This window comes from Heliangelus exortis, chromosome 3, assembly GCF_036169615.1.
Source record: "Heliangelus exortis chromosome 3, bHelExo1.hap1, whole genome shotgun sequence".
NCBI lineage: Eukaryota > Metazoa > Chordata > Aves > Apodiformes > Trochilidae > Heliangelus > Heliangelus exortis.
The window spans coordinates 7518964-7535322 of NC_092424.1; the positions used below are offsets into that span (position 1 = coordinate 7518964).

The 16359-nt window shown below is 38.6% G+C and overlaps 1 protein-coding gene across 2 annotated transcripts in view; it reads left to right on the forward strand.

Moving 5' to 3' along the window:
- Positions 1-1704: 1704 nt before the first annotated feature.
- FMN2 (formin 2) overlaps positions 1705-16359 on the forward strand; it is a 150067-nt gene continuing 135412 nt past the window's right edge. For both annotated transcript variants that reach the window (XM_071739066.1, XM_071739067.1), the window contains exons 1-2: positions 1705-1886; positions 4939-6916. In XM_071739066.1, coding sequence (XP_071595167.1) covers positions 4990-6916 — 1927 coding nt within the window. In that variant the 5' untranslated portion in view covers positions 1705-1886; positions 4939-4989. The remainder of the gene's footprint in view (positions 1887-4938; positions 6917-16359) is intronic.

The window sequence follows — 16359 nt, forward strand, 5'->3', positions numbered from 1 at the left end:
AAAAGCGTGTTGGAATGTTAATGGGTTTTGCTGTGTCGAGCTGATCGCATTTTTAAACAAAAAAACCCCCCTGTTTCACAATACATAAATGTATTACTGAGTTTAGGTGAGAAATCCAGGAGGTTAAACACTTCACAAAGATTTTTGGCTCCTAACCAGCAGGCATTCTGCAGCATAGTAGTTGGCAAACATTGCATTTCTGGAGACTCTGCTTCTTTAGATATATTAATGTTAAATGTTAGTTCTCACTAACAAGAAATTGTGCAGGAGAAAGTTCAGCTCTGTGTAGCAGGTATTTGAAAATCTTAGTCATCATTTTCTCATGCACTCAATAACAGTTCTTAAGCAAGTCAAACCCCCACCTAGAATCACTGCTTGCTAGTTTCTTTCTCCTTGTAAAAGGAACTGTTAAATAGGTAAAACAGATTTCTCATTAGTTGGATCACCTCAACTTCATAAAAAGAGAATGCATGAGACATGATTTCAAACTGCTCAGACAAGTATTAAAAGAAAAATCAGAATTTCATATCCACTAGGAAATAAAGGAGGCATGGGCATGACCAACTTCATCCTTAGTCACTATGGCCTCTTAATTCATATTATATTTCCTCCTCTCCTTAAGCGAGTCAGGAAGGGACAGTGAGTCTGCTGGGTCTTGTTGAGTCAAAAAAAGATTCCCTGTAGCTGAAAGAGATGGGGTCATGGGGACATGAAACAATTTTTGACTTCTTGGAGCAGGGCTTTGGCAGTATGGGGAGCATTTAATGGTAACTGATGCTTTCTGGGGAGGGAACTTTTCCAGCACGCTCAGAGTGGCAGCTGGGGAGGCTCTGCCATGAAGGCCTCGCCTGTGGCTTTGGAGAATGAGGCCTCTGCCCTGAGCCGCCATGTTGGGGCTTAACCCCAGGAAAGCACCTGCCCTGGGCCACAACTGCTGAGTGTCCCCAGCAGGAAAGGAGGACACAGAGCCCAGAGTATATGTGCTGCCCAGCCACTTTGGGCTCCTGGCAGAGCTGGCCATGAGGGCATGAACCAAGTCTGCTCTTCAGCCCCCATGCAGGGCAGTACTGGGGGTATGTGTGCGGCATAGGGTGCAACATGCTCTGGGGGTCTTTACTGCATAGCGATGATGGTGCTTCTGAGCTGGTAGTCCTGGTGTTACTGTCACAGTGTTGTTTTGGGTACTTTGTGTGATGCCAGCATTCCTGTGGTTGAGCTGTTCCCTGGGATCTTGCTGTTGGAGCCCATCCCTGCCCCAGAGGCTCATCCCCTGGCAGGCACAGCCTGCAGTAGCTCCGTGCCCATCAGCAGCAGTAATATGGTGTTATTATCTCCACCCTGTGGGGACCTGATCAGCTGCTGCTGTTGAGAGGAGGCTGAAATACCTCAGTAAATTATTCACGGTGAAAACTCATCCACCTCAAGAAAGTGGTGTTTCCTCAGCGCAGCCATCCCTCTGCACCCCTCTCTGAACCCTCCCCAGGGCAGCCTGTGTTGTGAACATGCTCCAAATGCCAGGATGCCAGCTGGTTTTCCAGCCTTTTCATGAGGAATCTGGGGGGTGGGGACACACACGACTGCTTCTACCTTCATCCCAGCCCTGCCTGGGGAGGAAAAGTGCTTTGCCTTGGCTGTGCTCCAGGAGGCCGAGGCCTACACCCAGGTGAGGGCAATCGTTGCTACCGGTGCAGGCCCTTTCCTCCCCTTCCCCTCCCAGCAGCTGGAGGACAGGCAGGGCTGGTGGGAGCTCTGGCCACTTCTCCAGAGAGGCTGCAGTAATCAGTAACTGTCTGCTTGGGAATAACCCCAGTCCTGGAACAGGAGTTCACTTCTCTAACAGGAATGTGGTAACATGGAAGTCTCTGGGAGCAGAAGTATCTCTAGCTGTAAGTTTTCAGTCTCCTCCGTGTGTTGCTCTTTGTACCTCCCAAGCTTCTGAGGGAATGAGAGGTGAGGAGAACCTCAAACCTATGCCCACGATTTTTCTTCAATTTTTGAGTGACCCCTGACTAAGATTAAATGAAGTAGGCAGGCAGTGTCGTTGGATGAGCTTCAGTGGCTTTTTGACGATTTTATCAAGATAAAACCAAGTTAGAGTTACTCTTAAAAATTAAATATCCTTCTATAGAACCTATAAACCTTTCTGTTGAAAAGCATTTTTTTGGTTGTAGAGTGTTGAATACATTCTTACTTTTTAAAATGTAGCTTTTACTTATGTCAAAACATTCTGGTGTTCTGCTAAATCTTAGTAATATGTTTGTCTTCAGAAGTTAAAAGTCTCCTGAGAACAAGCAAACGACAAGTATTAAAAATTTGTTTTATGTTAGGCAAACACTATGCTTTTCCACAAATGCTGATTGAGAGTTGTAACTATCACTGCTTCTTTGGGCTAATTTGTGTTCTGCCTTCACCCTCCATTTTAAACATATTTTTTGTTCCTTACAGGGAACAATTAGAACAAATTCTTTGATTTTCACATAACTATGTCTGTTTTGGTGATGCTCTTTCCCCATATAGACCAGATATCATAGTCAGAATCTATTTTAGGATATCACATTTAGAGGGTCTGTCTAGAAAATTAGTAGGTTCTTTTTCTTATGGTTCTTTTACATTTAGGATTACAGCTGCAGATTGAAAAAGCCAAATAAGTTTTAGTGTAACATATTGCAAATCGAATAATATCTATGTCTGTTCATGTATATGATTTTTTTTTAAGGATGTGCTGTCTAAGAACTTCTAGGAAATAGTACAGATATGTGATTTAAACCACTGTAAATTCTAATTTTAAAATGCAATTCAGTCTGCAACTTGACTGTTTTATAAACCTAGCTTTGTTGATGCCTTGGTTTTGCAACATAATTACTATTGGTGTATTATCAATAGCTGCAATGGGATTGTGTTGAATTTGTAATGCAAGTTTACCATGAAGAAAGGAAAGGGAATGTTTTTAGGGCATTGCTCTAATTCTACATTTCCCTTATTCTCTCAGTCCATAGTATCATTACATTACTGTTGCACTTTGCTAATTTGTGGCAGAAGATTTCAGTGGTAGAGGAGTTTTTAAAAAGGGGTTGGAAGCTACAAGTACTCCAGTTGTAATCAGAGGTTAGGTCCTTCTCAGTTCTAGTCAGAAAATACTGATCAAGGTGGTATTCTACTATGAGTCCCTCAGGTTGTACTTTATGTAATTCTTACTGTGTATCTTCAGATGGATTGAAATGACCTGAGCTTTCAAAATCCTTTTGCAAGTATATAATAATACTTTAAAAGGTAAAATACTGCAACAAATTAGAAGTAGGACAATGGAAAGCAGAAGTGGAAATGCAGTAAAAAGCAAAATCATTTTACACAGTCTTGCAGGATTTTCTATGCTAGCTCTTGGCGTTTATGGATTTATGGATCCTGAGTGCTATAAAAGTAAAAAAACATAGATTAGTCACTTCATTAGGCAAGTGAAAACTAAAAAAAAAAAAAAAAAAAATAACACTGTGTGAACAAAGTTACCTGGTCCATTTACAACAATTAAATTCTTGTAGACTGAAGGCTTCTGTTGCTTCAGCCTCAGCCCCCTCAGAATAAGACAAATCAGAGATGTAACTGACCAGGAAGCACAAGGAAAAAATATGATTTAAAATAATTTACGTACATGTATTATTGACAATGCTTTTCTTTCCAAACTGAATTGACAACAATTACTCAATAATGACCACAGCCCAGATTTGCAAAAGTATTTGGTATCCCTTGGAAGACAAAAAAAAAAGGAGGGGGGGGTGAGGGGGAGAGGAAGGTGGGTCAAGGGAAAGTGGGTATATAGTTTTTAAATTGTAAATTATATTCTCATTATTTTTCTTATTTTTTAATGTATTTTAAAGCAGAGAAAATCAAGTGATACCTCTGGTAGGAAGAGAATGATACCAAAACTAAGAATTATATAAACCAATACCTGGAATGATTTATTGTTTTAAGAAATTTCTGTTGAAAGGGAAGTTGCTAATAAAGAAGCTCAGAGGTATGAAGAATACCTGAAGTCTTTCACAGAAACTGAAACCAATAGACCAGGCAGTTTAAAGATGATAAATCATAAACAGCAATCTATCTAATTACTTCTTGGCTGACATTGAACCAAGATATTGAACTACTGAACTGATCCAACTTGGAAATTTGGCACTCTAATGCCTTTTTATTTCTAATCCAGTTCATTTAAATCTAAACTTTAAAGATGAAAGGGACCATGTGCCTGGAAGTTCAGGAAACATGTTTATGAAATATGGGTGCTTACACACCTAAAGCAAAAATGGAGGAGAAGCAGCAACTGGTTAAAATTGTTCTACAAGCTTCCAAAATAGCTAACAAGTGGCATTATTGAAATCAATTATTAAATATATAGGGTTAAATAGAAGTCTCTTTTTTTCCTTAGTGGCATTTGAATAATGCTACTTTTTTTGTTTCTTTTCTCTTGGTTCATGACAGATGTCTTTATCAGGGCAAACAATGGTTGTATGTTTTAATATTGATGAGTTGATTCTTCTGGGAATAATAGTATCTACCTTTTCAGAATATAAGTTGTGGAAAGTTCTTTAAAGTATAATTACCAGAATGCATTGCATTCAAGGGCAACTCTTTAAAACTGTGGAAAGAAATTTTTATTTATTATCTTTCTTCTATTTACTTTCTGAGTGACTCTCCTTTTAAAACTATGTTTTGATGACCTTTAAAAAAATAAACATGTAAACCACCAGAGGTACAGTGTAATCTGTCAAAGTAGCATATGCTTAAGCACCTTCTAAACTATTAAATAATCATAATATTTATAATCATAATATTTATCTTTCCAAGGTTATTAGTTTATTCATTTAAGCAATTCCAGAACAATTGCAGAGTAATCAAAATACCTTGCTTTAACTTTTTTTTTTTTTTTTTTAATGTTTTTCTCTTCAGAAACTCAAAGTCCCGAAATTATAAATGATTTGGTGACGAGCTGAGCTTGCAATGCAGGCAATAAAAACCGTGGAAAAAGAAGTGACTTTTATAAAGGAAATACTTTTCACAGAATCCTTCCCCCAGAAACAAGAGTGCAGCAAAAACCCGGAGAGCGGGCGGCTCCGTCAGCAGCAGCCATTGGAAGGAGCTGTCTGCAGCTCTCAGTGCTGTACTGAGCATGTCCCAGCGGAGCCCAGTGCAAGCAGCACATTATGCAAAAAGGCAGCTCTAGCAGATGGGAGAGAGGCACAGCAAGCATTTGCTTTGCTTGCATCACCACCGCTTGAAAACAAACCTGGATCGCTAGAGGGGATCTCGCCCGCAGGCCAAAGGAATGAAATCTGGGAGCATGGCTTGATTGATGAAGGTGTTGCGCTACGGAAAATCATGGGGAATCAAGATGGGAAGCTAAAGAAAAATACAGGTGATGTGCATGAAGGAGGAGAGGATGCCTCCGGGCCCAAGGATACAGAGAGCACAAAGAAGGTATCGGGAAGCAGAAGGGGACTGGGGAAGCATGCGAAAGGAAGTGAATCCGGTAAGAAGAAGGGGAAGTCGGACTCGAGGGCCTCGGTGTTTTCGAATCTGAGGATCAGAAAAAATCTGTCCAAAGCTAAAGATGGGAATAGTAGTTCGCGGGAGGATGTTTTGGAAAGCCAGGCCGTGCAGGCTGTAGAGCTGGACAGTACTCATTCGATTGTAACCAAAACTCCAGATATAAGCATCTCTGCAGATGAAGGGGGCCTCTCAGACACGGATGTGGAACATTTTGAAATCAGAAATGAAGCTGTCCCAGCTGCTGCAGAGACACAGGATGGACAAAGGACCAGCTCTGGCTCTGATACGGATATATACAGTTTCCATTCAGCCACAGAACAAGAGGATTTGCTTTCTGATATCCAGCAAGCTATTAGACTGCAGCAGCAGCAGCAGGGGGCAATTAACATTGGAACTGAGGACCTTGTCACCAAAACAATGGGCCGACACATGGCTAATTCACAAGCAGCCCCCTTAGATTTTGAACGGTTTCTTTCAGTAACTACCACCGACAAAGAGAGGAGCCCAGACACTGAGGGGGCTTTTCCAGCATTGCCTAAAACTGGGGAAAACCTTCCTGTCTCCTGTGCAGCTGAGCCTGAACTGAAAGGAGAGGTAAATGGCACAGACTCTCCTGGTAACGGCTTATTTGAAACACAAGAATGTAAGATATTGACTGAGGATCAGGAACAGCTCATTGCTGGAGTGGAGGCTGTAGCTGGTGAACTAGAAGGTGATTTAAAAAGAACTGCAGTAGAAAATGGTTCTCGGACACACAGCTCCACACGACTTTTTCCAACCTCGGCAGCAGATGCTGAGGCTAAAATTACTGAAGTGCAGGCTGTTGATTTGCAGAATATTTCAGATACAGGACGTGATCATGCCACTGAAACTCAGGAAGGGAAACACACCCTGTCAACCAGTCAAGAGGACTTGCATGGTGATTTATCCATGGAAATGAAAAATGGCATTTTATCCTCTGAGGAGACAGCAGGAAGTCAGACGCTTGGTTCCCGATGCTTTAAGCCCTATCTAATTAATCCTTGCTACATCAAAACCACAACTAGGCAACTGAGTTCTCCCAACCATTCCCCATCTCCCTCCCCATCCCAGAGCCCACTTTTTACAAGGAGGCAGGAGTCCTTCCCTATAAAAGAAAAAGTCTCAGTCAAGAAGCAGAGGTCTGCTAGTTTGACAGGTTTCTTTAGTCGTTCTGCAGACTGGACAGAAGAGGTATCTAATCACAGATGTGAAATAACACAGAAGGTGGGTTCTGCAAGCTACTTGGAGCACAAGGGGTTTAGAGAGAAATTTCCAACGGAAAGAGTGCCTTTGACTCATTCAAGAAAGTCCTCAGGGGTGCAGGCTTCCACAGAGACATTTCCCAATGTCTTTTCAGGTGAGTGACATGTATTAAGGTTTTTTTCCAGACATTTTTTGAAAAGATATTTAAAATACTTCAGTTCAGTTCTTTGCATGTACTGTTGTCTTTATTGTGCTGACAGTTTTAAAACTGAAGGCCTGATCTTACAAACACAGTCACATTTCATTAGCAAGAATAGACTCTCTATTCAGTGTCAGCCTGGCAGTACAGCCAGTAAAGGAAGTGCATAACTCTTTGAAGTTTTTCTTTCTGCTTTCCTCCTTTGTCTAAATCCTGCAGGAAAAGGCTGGGTGCCTTAAATTATTCTTGTTGAAAAATGCTAAGAGCTGCACTGTTGTAGGCAGAACAGCTCTCTGCATAAATAGACCTTTGAGATGTGAAGCTTTCTGTAACTGGGATCCTGTTAGGGGTTTTCTTGTACAGGGCTCTGTTCTGCTGCACTGTAAATATTTGTGCTGCACCTGGTATTAAACTGAGTCAGGGATGAGGATTTGCTTAATACCAAAAGGAAAAAGCCATGCAAGCACAGATGGACAGCACTATAGAAAGGAAGCAGTGTCATCCTCAGAAGGGGAAAAGAGGAGAAAAAAATGTTAATGACTTTCCAAGGCAGCATCAAGTGGGGAAGAGAAGGGAAATGGGGTAATACAATTTGGTAGCTGTGGCAGGCTGTTGCTCAGGCTACACAAAGTAACTTAGTCAGGAAAGCATTCTTTTATCTTGCCTCTTGGGCAACTTGCATCCTCTCATAAAGCATAAGGATATAGAGTTTATAAATGAAATAGTGTGAATATATGGCTATATTTTCCTAAACTTCAAGGGTTTTTCCACCTCTCTCTTCCTCTATCTGAAGTTACAATGTAAAGCCAATGTATTCACAAATCCCCAAGGCCTCTGCCACATAGGAGGCATCTATACAGAGGAAACTCAGAAAACATATTCCATTTATTGTTCACTGAAGACAACTACAGGACTAAGAATGCAGACAATATGCCCGACGAGCACCTGTTAAAAGTTTTAAGAAGTTGAATCTGTAAACAGGTGTGTTTTGAATGTAAGTCTGTTCTAGATACATGAGCACAGTAATCATATGTACTGGAGCTGTCTGCAAAAATGCAGTAGGAATTCTCTTGGCTTTTATGAAAATTAAAAAACCAGTTTGGTTTATCAAGGGAGCAATGACATGTTTTAAAAATCACATTTAAGAGAACAGTTAAGCCATCAACTGTTTTGCATAAAGATACTATTTTTGTATATACTATAGATTTTTAAAATGGTATAACTTGTAATAGTTTCCATTCATAGTTGTTTTCTTTGTGTACATTCTGCAATTGACAGTGGTAATAGTGGTGAAGGAACCTCTGTGCAGAAAGAAATTAAAATTAGTGACTTTTTTGCACAGCAGCCAACTCCAGGAGTTTGAAATACTTGGGTAAAACACTGACATTGTTTTCCAGATTCAAATCACAAAAATACTGCCATGCTGCAGAAATACCCAATTTCAATTTTGAGTTTTCAGCACTGAGAAAAAGCCAAGCCCCTGTGAAATGAGTTGAAGCCTTTTTTTTTCTTTTTAAAAAATTACTATTATTATTAAATCTCTTCCACCTGTTTTCTTAGATTTAATTTCTGACATCCCTATCTAAAGTTTTATAATATGAGCTGATCGCTTCAGTTTTACAGCATCTAAAAATCACTCTTTTTTGTTATCAACATTTGACAGCATATAAACAAATCATAGAGCAAAGCTTTATATTGCATCATCAGTAATTAGACTTTCTTCTTGGTGGTACTATGACAGAAATAAATTTTTTGTGCCAAATTTCGAGAGCATGGAATTGCTTTCTAGAGACTTGTTTTTCAGGAGACAGACTTCTTCACATTTTCTCACAAGGTTTGGATTTATCCTTTTTTTGTTGTTGTTATTGTGTTTTCCCACCAACACTTCAGACTGCTATTGTGAAGGGACCCCTGTCCAATGCAACAGTAGTTCTGTCTCTTATGGAAATTACAGTGACCCTCATTTGCATGTTCATACCAGCTGTCTTTCCAGACAGTGGACAATGATACCTTTCAGTTTATGCAGATAAAGCTTGAAATAAGGGAACTGGAGGTGACATGATAGCACTTCATCTCTTTTTAATCATTCCTATTTTTAGAAATATATTTCCTAGCTGTAAATTATCAAGAACATAAAAATAACAACAGTGTAGATGAAAAAGGGAAATCAAACTTAACATTAGTGTTCCCAAAGACTGTTATTACTGTAAGAACAGAAAAGCCTCTTTATTAAACAAGTCTGCACAGCAACAATTTCAGAAATAATTTTGTTTTCATTTGCATACTGCTTTTGAAAAATGTTGTGTTTTCATTGCATGCGTCAGATGCATCAATTTGGGGATTGCCATCAGGCCTTTAGAAATAAAATTCTTTATAGAGCATCATTTCTATGTTGAAAAAAAAAAAGGCAGCTACTTGCCTAGGGCATTAAATCCCATCTTGTTGTGCAGTGACTGCAGTGTTGTTCTGCATTTCTAACTAGAATCAAGTAAAATATTCCACAACTCTTTAGTCATTGATTTTAATGACAGCAGGTTCTGTGCAGATGACTGGCCTACTTTTGCACCCTGTTGTGGTTTGGCTGTGTGCCTTTTGGTTTTCACAGTGATCCAGATGAACTCTTCTGTGGCTGTTTTAATGTGAAATGTAGGTGGAAGCCAACAGCTGGAATGGTAGAGACTTTGTATATTTTAATTTTATATAAGAAATAAGTAAAGTCTGGTATTTCAATTTTGATGCAATGGCTCAGAACGGGGTGAAGATAAATTAATTTGCATTCTGTTATTCAGGCATTGGATCTATTTATTTTATGATGAGGACAGCTGTATTAGAAACTGTAGTGACAGTAATTACAAGTTCTAGATTACCTGATGCACAGTGGAGCCATGACCTTTCTGTTTTGGTCCCAGGAGGACAAGAGCTGAACATGAATGAACAGGGTTGGTTCTCTCTCTTCAGTATATGGCAATGAATGGTTTACACTAAAAACAGAAGAGTATCGTGGTGGAGAAAATGAAACTGAATTTTTCAAATATTACCGTATCTAAAATTGAAGAGCTAATAGATAGAATTAATAAAAGAGAGTTTATCTTAGCATTAATTTGAGGAGCAGTGATTGCAGAGGAGCTAGCAAGGTTGTCTGTTACATAAACTGAATTTAAGAGTCCCATCAGCTGCCCCAGATGGTAATTAAACTCGACCCAGACAAAACCTATGCTTTTTCTAATCTCTGTTGGCTGGCTGTAACACATTTCTTTCATGAATTTGTTTCAAACAGATAATTTATCTTTAAATTTATCTTCAGAGATTTGTATTTGTCCCGCAGCAGCTTTAAACAGGAGACAAACAAAACAAAGTCCTCGTTACCATAAAACAAAACCTGAAGTCAGTCCTGTGCTTCTGTGCTTGTGGTCCCTGTCTGATTTCCAAGGAGTGCTGGCCTGTTTCTTGCAAAGGTCACTTTATCTCTCTGCACTGGTGTCACCTGGGCCCACGTGCAGTTCCAGTGCAGCATCTGCAGGAATATACAAAGGTCTTAGTGTAGATAAATGTGTGAAAACTTGGAAATGGAGGATGAAAGTTTGTTTCTGAGACATAGAGTAGATTTTATAGATGCTTTTCAAAGGTTGTTTGGGTGTTGTTGGTTTTTTCTTCTTTTTTTTAAATTTTTTTTCTCCTTTTTTTTTTTTGTTTTTTTTGTTTTCCATTCTGATTCATGTGATGATGCACACAATATGGATTTGTATCTATTGGCATCCTGAGGAGTCTGTTCATTATGCAACTGTTATTTATGGTTTACTGTTTCACTGATCCTGTTTGTTAGCAGCAATACCAATGTTTCTTTTATCAGATGGCAGGAAAGTGCAGCCTCCTCTAACCAAGGGAGCTGCCCAACAGCAACCCTGCATGTGATAGGAGGTCAGGAAGCACACTGGGTTTACCTAGGAAGCATCCAAAGGGAAAGATCCTTCTGTTTTTGCCTAATAGACCCAAACCTGGGGGTGAGGGGCTAGGCCAGAGGCAAGGCTGCAATACTGCACTTCCAACTATAGTGAAATGTGTTTGAAAATGGACTGCAATTTGTTACTGAAAGACTGCTGACTGCTATAAGTTGCTTTAATGCTTCTATGATAGCACTGAAATGTGAATCGGAGCAACATGAATAATGTCACTGGAATGCAGTGGTGCCACGGGGTTGTTTTGATGGGGTCTCATGATTTGTGCTTTAATCTTGATCTAGAACTTCATTGGGAGTAGCAGATTTTGGTCATGGGATTGAGTGGCTGCTTCTCTCAGACAAGCTCCTTCTGTGCAGCAGCCGCTTTCTGAATCCTGCCTGGCAGCCTGGCTCTCATCTGGAGTAGGGATGTGTTGTCTGCATTGCCTGATGGGCTCTTTTGGAGGTGCAAAGGGGGAAATGAAAAGGGACAGTTTAGAGCTGGAGGCCCATGCAGCTCTGCTTCCATCTGAGACACAGTACCAGTAGTATCAGATCTGGCTAGAACTGATCATTAAAGGACATGGTGTGCTTCAGCTTTTTCTTTCTTTGTGTGTGAAAAGAGCTGTGGATTACTCCAAGGGGAAGAGTTGTATGGAATTTTAGTCTGAATATATCTATTGGATCTAACAGTGCTTGCATTTTTTAAAATACTTATAAATTATATATCACTTTGTCTATTTGTCTATTTGCTTGGTTCATTTTGTTTGGTTTTTTTTTTTCAACTGTGTTAAGGCTTCTTAGCAGAAAAAACCTATTAATTGAAATAGGCCTCACCTTTTTCTCTTTGCTGTCAGGCCTAAAGAAAATTAAACTTGGAACTAAAGATCATATCTAGGAATATTTAAGGCTGCCTATATAAAACGGATCAATACCTAATGTGAATCATGGTGGTAGAAATTGCAAAAATACTAATTAGTCAGGTAGTTTGTTTGTTCTGTAGCTTAACCAAGCCCAGGATATGGCCAACTCTACTCCTTAAGCCACTCCTGCCAGAATTTGAACTTACATAAGGAATAGAGGTGTTGAAGCATCCATGTGTAGGTGTTTCTGTGACTTTGATTATTCTTAGGTACACTTAAAAGCATCATTCTGCAGGGGCTAGGTGAAATATAAAAAATTCTGGAAGATTGCCCTGAAATGTACTATTTATCTTTTTTGGGCTTGAGTTGGTACAAAGGAAACAGGACAGAAGCAGTGAGAAGCTGTGAAAGGAAAGTTATAGAAGGATGTGAGGGCTTTACATTGTGCCACCTCATCCATGCCTCTTCATATGATAATTCAAGACCAGTTGCATTTCATTGAGGGCTTCAGAAAAGGCAGCTAAGTGGATTCAGGAGTTCTGTTTTATTTCTTTCTTTAGTAGTATACTTGTATTTTTATTTCTTCTATTATTTCTTTTAAGCTGCAACAGCATCTTGAATTCCTACATTGCATTTCATGGAAGGGAAGTCAGGGACAATGAGGTGATCTGTGTTACTTTAAGTAACACAGTAACTGTTCTTCATTTTATTTTCAAATTTCTGCTGTCCAGAATAAGTTTCCTTCACATTGATGGAAATACTTAGGCTTTCTTAGCATGAATAGGAGGAGGGCAATGCTTTCTGTTGTTAAACGTTGCTTTATTCTCAGATAGAGAACATTACTTTTTTTCATCTGCAGTAGTACAGATGATAGAACCCATAAAGCCAGAAGGTTTGCAACAATAAGGAGTGGTTATAAGATTGCATATATGAATGTGTAAACAACATAATAGTTGTAAGAGTAAATTCTAATATAAATAAAATTAAATGGAGATAAATAAGTACAAAATGCTTGAAAATTTAATAATCCTTGTGTCTAGGCATATGCAGCTAAACAGTGGCAGTGAAGTCCAGCCACAAATGAGATTTATCATTGAGACTTTTTTTTTTTTTTTAGTCAAAGTAAATACTGTTTGGTCTCAGGATCTGTATGAAATTTATCAAGAGAACAAGCCAGAGCTCTGAACCTGATGTGAATTTGAATCAGAAGGAACCATAGGTAACTACAGGAGGCAGCTTTCATTCTAGAGTTTATTTGATGCTGTGATCTGGCTCAGCTGTCCCTTGAAGATGCATAGAGTAGATAGTATGTCCCAGGGGAAAAATAGGTGGTATCTTATCCTCTTCCTTGCACTGATTAGGAAAAAATCACTGTACAAAGTAAGTTAATGCTGCAGTAGCATTATAATTAACTACATTCACATCAGCTAACAGTCATGGAAGAAAAGGTGGTTTTAATTTAAAAAAAAAAAATAAAAAAAGATCAAAAACATTGCCTTCATAATAGAGGGTGTGTATCTAACCACTATTTTGCTGTGCAAAGAATCAAGACAGTACAGTATGCTGAGAAATAGTCAAGGGAAATGTTTGACTGCATAGAAGGTCCAGTTACTGCAAGGAAGACATACTTAGGTTTTATTCAAATGAAGTCTAGAAGAGCATAGCTGCACACATATGCATATATCTATCTTTCTTTTTCATGGGATGAAGTTCTGATTTTCTACCTTTCCCCTTTTTCCATTTTTACCTTTTTTCGTTTATAGATACAAAGAAAAAAGCTTTTGTACATTGTGATAAATATTAAAAAGTCACTTATTACAGTTGGAGGAGATTGTCAGACCTTGGGTGCACAGCTCCTGGAGAGGAAAGCAATCTAATGGATGCTGGGATTCTAATGAGTAGGTGGAAAGAAATGCCTTATTTGTGTCCCACTTTGGAAGCTTGCTAGCTCAGTTGTGTTTTGTGACCTGTAGCTGCTAGAGCAAATATTTGGATTTACTTCTAAGGTAGAGAAGGGCCAGATTGCTTTAAATGTCAAAGAAAATGCAGAAACATTGGAAATTAAAGATCTTTTACAAAACTGGGTTGTAAAGAACAGTGTGTATCAGTTTGCACTGACAAAAGATGCTGTTAGTAATAGCTGCCCAAAAAGGCATCAGAGGAGCTTCTTAGTTTGCAGAGCTAGACAGAAAGAATTGTGGCTTTGCACCAGCCTGTGAGAACCTGGCACAGAATGCTGCCTTCACATCACAAATCACCACAGAAACTAAAAGGGTAAAGATGGGCAGAATTAAATACTTGCTGAGAGGAACCTAAGCACCTGGAAAACACAAAATGAAAGTTGCCAAAGGTGCATATGGTACCTAAAAGACACCTATAGATTCTCTTTTAGAATAATCCACTATAATTAGGAAAGCTTTGGTAATGTACTTAAGTAGTCTGCAATAAAAATTCATTGGAACCTGGGGAGAAATCAAAGCAAAAGGAGACATTCCATGTAATGTGGGAGGCTGCATCTTGTCCATATTTTTAGAAAGGCATTTTTGTGCTGTATGCCACTGATGTATCATAGCTGGGGAATTGTTTGGTATTTATAAGCAGCATCTTCTGAAATATATTTATTGACATACAAGACATATTCTTACCTTTCACTCTCTATATAAAATATATGCATATAAACATTAAAAATATATATAGTGAAAGGTAGGGATGAAAACATAGTTTAATACTTTTTCTTGACTTCCTCTCTTATACATGTGTCGTATATCAGAAAATTCAGTGTGGAGGGAAAGGTGTAAAATCTTAGTCACTATGGAAGCTGAATTTCATGACAGAAGGCTTGAGACTTGCTAATCTGCAAGAATTCTAAAAGTACTGCTTGGAAGGTCTGGTGAGAAGCAAGGTTAGGATACTTGCTTTTTAGGAAGGTGCTATGTTGTCTTTATTGCAGATGATGCAGGGAATTTTAGTTGTCTTGACTGCAGCAGCAAGCAAAATTTTAGAATGAGTCTCAGTGATACTCAAGCTCTCTTGCACAATCCAGAATGTGTTTAAATTATTAGTGGTAGTTGTGGGGCTAATATAAGGGGAAAAAAGTTACTTGCTTGAGTTGCTGAGGGGTTGACCTATAGTGGTTCTACCTTAGAGCTAGTCAGGAGTTTTAATGGAAAATTTTAAACAGTCAAAGAGGGTACAAAAAGGTGGGATGGTGTAAAGGTGTAAAGGAGGGAGACTGAGGCTCCAAGACAGCTTGGAAAAAGTAGACCATGCTGTTTACTGTGAAAATCAGATACAGGACTGACAGATGTGAAAGTAATAATTGATAGTTTTACTCAAGTTGTTTGGAGAGTCTATGAACATAATCCATCAATCAATACATTCTTCTCTGGAATTTAATAAAAATATATTTGTGATTTTGAAATTAGATTCAACTGTGTGTAGGCAGGCACAGAATATTGGAAGTGCAGAGAGAGAGAGAGTTGATGTATATCTTTTTCCTGATCCTCTTGTTTAGATACACTTTCTGCTTTTGACTTAGAATTGAAGATATGTGAGTTCAGTTCATGCCATCCATGTGAAAAGAGAATGAGAAATATGGAGAGAGAACATAAGAAAGGACAATCCTCTCCAGCACTTCCACACATCCCTAGCTTTTAGTAGTATTCCAAATATCCATATAAAAATATATGAAGAATAAACTAATATATATATATATAATATGATAATATACAATAAAAATTTATAAAGGCATCATTATATAACCTCTGGGATTTTTCTCTTAGGAACATATGTATGTGTACAAGCAGTGATTGCAGACATGAGCTATTCCACTGGCAACAAAAACAAAAGAAAATATGATGGAATTATAGAAATTTGTACCACAACCCTAGAAATTGACAAGTTTTGTCATTTTTAAGATTTATGTTGCCTGGAATTTGAACTTGTATTTAATTTGTGTTTATTCATAGTAGAAGGATTAATTTTTTAATTTTCTTTTCTTTTGTTGTGAAACCCATGGTGCAGGCCTGTTGCTTGATGGGTTTTCTGTGGTTTATGTGGCTAGGCTGTGAGAAAACTGTCATGAAGGTGTAGGAAAATATCTCTCAATTGAAATTCATGCCCTCTAAAAAATGGGAAGGGGGGGGTGGGGGTGGAAGAGGAAAGAAACAGCTAAAACAGCCTCACAGGTTGAGAGATGTGGAAGAGTTTCCCAGTCTAAATCAGCAGAGAATTATTAGAAACTCTGTAGTAAAAAAATAAAATAAATGAAGTCTGTGCTCCTAGGATATTGGGTAAAATCTCCCAAGCCAGGCTCCAGGCAAGCAAGAGACTAACTTCATTTGTTTACTTATTTATTTAGTGCAAATATATATTTCATATGTATTTATGCAGGACTCAAACTTGCTATTTAAAGAGTAGAAGAAATAACTACAGTAGAGATTTATAGTTCTGTTCCATTCTCCAAGTTCCACGTGCACATTTGGAAACCTTTCTCAGCCATCACCTGTTGCACATTATGGTTAAGCTACAGGGTACATCAAAAACTTGAAATTTTAAAATATTAAGAAATCTAGTAATATTGATCACTGAAATACTCA